Genomic DNA, 6,598 nt, shown 5'->3' with positions numbered 1-6,598 from the left:
CAGTGGGAGTAGATAGTACCCAAGACCACCTGTTTCAGTACATCTGACTAGGCAGCAGCAGGGCAGATAACCACTACACGCCCACACACACACACACACACACACACACACACACACACACACACACACACACACACACACACACACACACACACACACACACACACACACACAACCCAATCACATTACTCCAAGCAAGGACACGGGAGAGACATGAGAGACATGTACCAAGCTACATGTCAATACGTTTCGATACAATGTCATTACAGCCTTAATACACACCTTAATTTCCCTCAGGACTAATAAAAGTACTCTACTCTACTCTACTCTACACCCAGTGTCATAGCTTCCTACCAGTGAGGCAGGTCTGGCCAGGCCTGGTCCCTACACATGGGTGCTGCCAATGCCCCTGGTAGGCGTGGGGTTGTGTGGGCGTGTGAAGACATCCACAATAACAGCTCATCAGTTTCCACTGTCCGCGAGACTCGAACGAGTAAACTCTCACTCCCGCTCTCACACTCTCACTCGCTCGCTCACTCGTACTCAAGGAGAGCTAAAGAGCCAAGCCAGAGAGTCAACTGGCAGCCAACTAACAGAAGCAAAGTCCACAACACCAGCATTATGGCCCCATTACACAACCATGATGTTTTGGGCGTTACGCCTTTCATTAGATGTGATGCATGATGACACGCACCGCCACACGCATGCCTGAACTGTCACTATAGCATGAAACAATTTCTGGAATTTGTCTCGACAACGGTAAAAAGGATTTGTTTGTTTGTTGCAGAAGAACTAAGCTACTGGTGTCATTTTGAGTGAACTCATTACCCACCACAACAAAGCAAGTAATAAGAGTTATCGTACATCAACTTCCACTTGATAAATAAGCGAAAGCCCATGAAAAACTCGAAATAATCCTTCAAATGAATTTAAAATAGTTCGGCTTCTAACACTGGTATGGCCACTATAAAGGTGACTCAATTTAACCCATTCAAAATGACAAGAGGACATAGATTGCGTTGAGACAACAAATACCTTTTACAAGCTCTTTACAGGCTTTCCTGCTTTGGCCCAGCAACCAGATTCAGGTAAGTTAGATGTGAGTCAGTTTGAACAAACGTGTTTGTTCAGTGTACTGGCCTAATGGTTAGGGAGATGGTCTTAAGATCAGAGGGTTGCACGTTCAAATCCCACCCTTACCTCTCCCTACACCTCCATCCATGGCTGAAGTACTCTTGAGCAAGGCACCTAACCCCACATTGCTCCAGGGACAGTAACCAATATCCTGTAAAATAACTTTAAGTCGCTTTGGATAAAAGCGTCAGCAAAGTGTAATGTAATGTAATGTAATGTAATGTACAACTACACTATGTATAATGTAAAGTGCCTACTTTAGCCTTGAACCAATCTAGCCATCCTTACGTGTGGCCATAAGACACATGGCGGTGATCACGGCCGAGTCTGGTTTCTTCATGTGAGTCATTTCTCAAGTTTCATTTGCGCAACCAGCTTGGTCTCTTCATCACCGCCGCAAAATAAGAGCTGACAGGAATACAGATTATTTGTTGTCTTCTGTTGCGTTGTGTTGTGTGTCTCGGGGCTTTCTGACATTTTTCCAACCGGTGGTGGTGGGTCTCTTGCGTCTGTGGTCACAGGTGACGTCTTGTGCTAAAACACCTACAGACTGTGGGTTGTGTTCAGGGCCCTGTACTAAGAAGATGGTTCAGAAGCAAACCAGATACAGTTAAGAGGACACCAGGCTCTTCTATTAGATGATTTACCTCTTAACTTAACCTGGTTTACTCCTGAACCAGCTTCTTAGTATACGCCCCTGTTGTGTTGTGTGTCTTTCTGGCATTTTCTCCAGCCTGTGGTGGGCCTCTTGTGTCTGTGGTCACACAGGTGACGTGTTGTGCTAGAACACCTACACCTAATGGTTCCAATGAATTAAGACTCGATCATTTCCCAACCCTACCACCACACTTCCAAATCCTCCCTCTCTCTCCCACTCATTTCCTGTCCCAACCTTTTTGCTAAGTTATCATGTCAACAGAAACCCAACATTAAACTTAAAAAAAAACAGGGAAATAATTCCACAGTTAACACATCTCAGTGTTGATGTGCCTTGCTCGTCTGTCTGAATAAAATGTTGTATGTTGTGTATTCACTCGGAGGAGGCCAGGAGGCTGAAACATGTCTGGGTGAATAAATGTTGCATGCACACACTTTCATATGCACAGTGCTTTCTTCTTTTCCTGTCTTCAGAAGGTAGGAGTATTGTTGCGCTCTAGATGTTACAAAAATGAACTAGGTGCGTGGACCCAAAAGAAGTAGAATATAAATGTAGGAGCAGGTTCGCACACTAAACAAGACACAAAGGTCAAGCACAAGGAGTTTTTTTATTAGAGCAGGGTAGAGCAGACGTTTCAGGCTGTTGCCATCATCAGTGCTCTCAGTGCTCGCAATCTAGTGCGAGCACTGAGAGCACTGATGATGGCAACAGCCTGAAACGTCTGCTCTACCCTGCTCTAATAAAAAAACTCCTTGTGCTTGACCTTTGTGTCTTGTTTAGTGTGCGAACCTGCTCCTACGTTTATATTCTTTTCCTGTCTTGCCATTCATGTTGACGTTTAGTCAGCACTAGAAAAGTGCAGCTTGCCTCAAGTTAAAGCCCGCTCCACCCCTTAACAATCACTGATTCTATTAGGCAACAGCTGATGGCCCAACAGAGGGATGAAGGGGCCCTACAGCGTTGTAATAGCACTTAGTAATACACACGGACGGCAAGAGATGTGTGGCAATGGTGTTACTCAATCAGACTCAATTTCTATTTTCAGGAACACTTCATCTACGACTTACAGGATTATGATCCACATCTTAATAAAAAATAACTTAACAGTTCCCGTTTTGAAACTGGAAGTATGTGGGTGATGTGGTGACAATCTATTCGATTAATCGGACATTCTCCAGAAGTGAACAGTTGGCTGAAAAACACTTGCGACACACGTCTTATTATGTGAAACTGTCTTACTCGCATTAGACTGGTCTATAAAGAAACTTAAGACCAATCTTAACCCATAGATCAGTCTAATCCACTGTAGTGAAAACGGCTCCTGGCTCCACAAAGAATCCTTAACATAAAACAGGAAACAGCAACTTGACTGTCAAAGCTACTTGGGAACATTTAAATGTGACTTCCACAAACCATTCTGGTCCGTTTAGATAAGGGGGCAGACAGTGGAAAATAAGACGGTGATTATCCTGCTCCTTGCCAGTGAATGAGCGGTGACCATGCTTGAGTTGCGCACCAAATAACACGTCTGTGGGAAAGACCCGGCTACATGCTTGATCTTTGTTTACACTAGTGCGATAACGCAGGGGCTTATCTCATAGGAACACTTTTTGGTGGCAGCCACAGTTGACGTGAGACTCTAAGCACAGTGCCACTTGCTGTTTGTCTTGTGCATACAGGAAATCTGATATTTCGTGGCATGTTTTTTTTATGATGCACACAAAAGGACTGTATGCCAAGCTCTTTCTGTGTAAATTGTGCTAGGGGCAGTGAGGAAGAAGAGAGTGAGATGACATACACACTCTGTCTCTGTCTCTCTCTCTCACACACACACACACACACACACACACACACACACACACACACACACACACACACACACACACACACACACACACACACACACACACACACACACACACACAAAGACAGAAAGGGAGGGGGACAGAGAGATGCTATTTCATGGCCTATAGGGGTTGGCTGTAATGACTGTTATCTGCGTGAGCACTGGACCAGACATCTATTAACCCTCAAACGAGCACCACTGTCCCTGTCCGGCCCCCACAGATGGGGGGGTGGGTGTGAGGGTGCATGAGCGGGTGGTCTGGGACCATACCCACCACCATATACCCCTAGACTGGGTCACCAACAATACTGTGGCCACAAAAGCAGGACCTCGATTTATGGTGCCATTAACATTGCACAGTGCACTGATAACGACCCAGTAACATAAAGATTTTATCTGAGGAGCATGTGTGATCCTTGTTGGCAGCAGTAGGCTACCAAATCTACTTCAAGGAATCATCTGATGATCAAAGAATTCCAACGAGGAGGAGGTTGGCATATCTGCGTTAATCCCTAAGTAGGTCATCTGGGGAGCAGCAACATGAAGACCTCGGAGTCACCCCCCGAAAAATGCACCAACCTCCCGTGTTGACATTTGGGCGCCCTAATACCACACGGGCAGATTGAGGCTCCAATGATGAGCCCCGTGAAAGGAGGATTATGTCATAAAAACAACAAGCCTCTTTGCATCCATTCGCGCATCTGATCAGACTGAGAACGAAGTGAGAGGTTGAACTGTTAGATCGCGTGCGATAAGCGCATCAAAACTCACGCCATCACTGTATAAAATCTAAATCACATCGTCCATTTCAATGGGCTGTCAACTTTACTTGATGTTAGCTTGTCAAAAAGCTGCTGCTGAAACCGGCTTGACCAGACTTGAGCAGGGTTGTTCATCAACAAATCAAAGAGCCTGAAGCTGGCCCGACATCTCAACGGAAGACACATGAGTATTTGAACAATAAAATGTACATTTCGCGGTAATGGTCAGATGGTTGGCTTAATCCACAGACAGCAGAACTGACGACTCGGCCATTGACTTGAAGTGGACTCGGCTTATCCCACGCATCGAAACAGCTTTTACTGACCAGCTGTAGTAAGCGCATAGCCTAGTAGTTGTTATTAGCAAGGTAACGCAGTCATACATTGTACAATAACCAGATACATTGTAACAAATGTGTAACGACACAATGAATCTACCACCGCGAATAAACACTCATGTCATGTTGGCAGTCGCTATTGTTAAATATTGCATTGTAACAAAACACACGACACAGGAATGGAGGTGCCCTGCTAGCTTAGGCTGGCTAAGTTGCCACATCAAGCGCCATGTTGTAGGAAATGCCAAATTCAGCGGCAGCCCAGAAATGAAAATAAATAAATATAGGCCACGAAACGGTGTCGCCGAGATGGAGGATAAACTTAACACAACTCACCATCGTATAGTCGAAAAGAAGCAGCCAGGACCAACAACGAAAACAATATTCGATGTTTATCCATGATCACACGATTCCCATTGCATCTCAGTTACAGTCTACTACATTGAAGTGGCGTATTGACAGTAGGAAACAGACAGAGCTTAAGCACAACACTCGCATAGCCTAGCTACACTGCGACCCGAGTAGACGACGCGCATGGGATGGTGATTTAAAGGGGAGGGATTATAGGGTTACGGCAGATTTTATTTATGAGGACTCGAACTTGTAGGCTATTTTTCTATGGATGATGATATCACAATCTGAATAAATTGAAGTAGCGTGGGAGTTGTAGAGAAATAGCTACACATAGGCCTACCGTGGAAAACGGATAAGTTTGAATAGAAATAATAAAACATCAAAATTAAAACAATGTTTGCTTTTCCATTTGAATGGTATTAGCACAATCATGTTTGGACCTACACATTGTATTGGACACTTCTGCGGCATAAGCAAGGTCGTGTGAGTGAATGTAATGATATAGTCCTAGGCTATATGTCTTCTTGTGTGCCGCGTGCGCGTGGTTTTTTGGTAAAATATAGCCTGCGTTGATAATGTCGGCCAACATCATATACCATTATAAATTATAGTGTATTTGGCTCAATTGCAAACGGGCACATCAATCACACACAAAACTGAACGGCTTGTGTTTCTACAAAAACAAAAATGTGCAAAAGCAGAGTATGTGTAGCTCGAACATGGACGTCTTTCGACCTCTAGCGGTAAAATTGAATATTGCAGTCGCATGCAATAACAGCATTTGCACCAGTCAAATAAGGTCACACTGTCTGGTTCTTGCTCATGTCTGTAAACACATGCCTAAGCCCCCCATAGGCCCACTGTTCATCAATAACCAGCAATTATTTGTAAGCACAAATTCACGTGTGTGGATCATATAGGTTAAATATGTTCTCACTTTTATTTTCCTTCAAGAACCCATCATTGGTAGAGCAGACATTGGCCTAATTTACATGTATGAGACATTTAATTCAGAATGAACTCAAGTTGATTCCGAATAAAGCTTTATTCCACTTTGAAAATATCATGTAAACACTTCACAATTCAGAATTAAAGTCCAATGTAACCTTGCCAGAACAATTTAATTATGAATAATTCATTCAAAATTAAAGCCACAATGTAAACATGGCCACTGTGTAATTAGAGCACATGTGCATATTGCATAGTCATGTGACCTATTACTTTGAGACATATAGCTATCAGATGTGAAAGCCAATGAAGGGACCGATGGGGGCGAAGGGAATAAAAGAAAAACGCTCAGCATACTGTTATTGTTTTAGTTCACCGCAAAATAGGCTATCCTTTTCCTATTCCACAGTAAGTAAAGTGTGTTTAGCCTACCGGATGTGTAGGTCTACAAGCTTATGGAATTTGACTTACATCAAATGAGTACAGATTGGATATACACCACAACACAAAGGAAATATTAAAAGGCAAAAATAAGTCGAGATGTGAAATAAAATGACAA

At 43.6% G+C, this 6,598-nt stretch overlaps 1 protein-coding gene across 1 annotated transcript in view; it reads right to left on the bottom strand.

Moving 5' to 3' along the window:
* Window positions 1-5,242, bottom strand: part of acvr1bb (activin A receptor type 1Bb) — a 42,544-nt gene extending 37,302 nt beyond the window's left edge. The window contains exon 1 of the mRNA XM_063215329.1: window positions 5,074-5,242. Coding sequence (XP_063071399.1) covers window positions 5,074-5,137 — 64 coding nt within the window. The 5' untranslated portion in view covers window positions 5,138-5,242. The remainder of the gene's footprint in view (window positions 1-5,073) is intronic.
* Window positions 5,243-6,598: the final 1,356 nt, after the last annotated feature.

Source organism: Engraulis encrasicolus, chromosome 14, assembly GCF_034702125.1.
Source record: "Engraulis encrasicolus isolate BLACKSEA-1 chromosome 14, IST_EnEncr_1.0, whole genome shotgun sequence".
In the NCBI taxonomy this organism is placed as follows: domain Eukaryota; kingdom Metazoa; phylum Chordata; class Actinopteri; order Clupeiformes; family Engraulidae; genus Engraulis; species Engraulis encrasicolus.
Note: the sequence above shows the minus strand (reverse complement) of the source record. Positions and strands in the feature narration are given on the sequence as shown.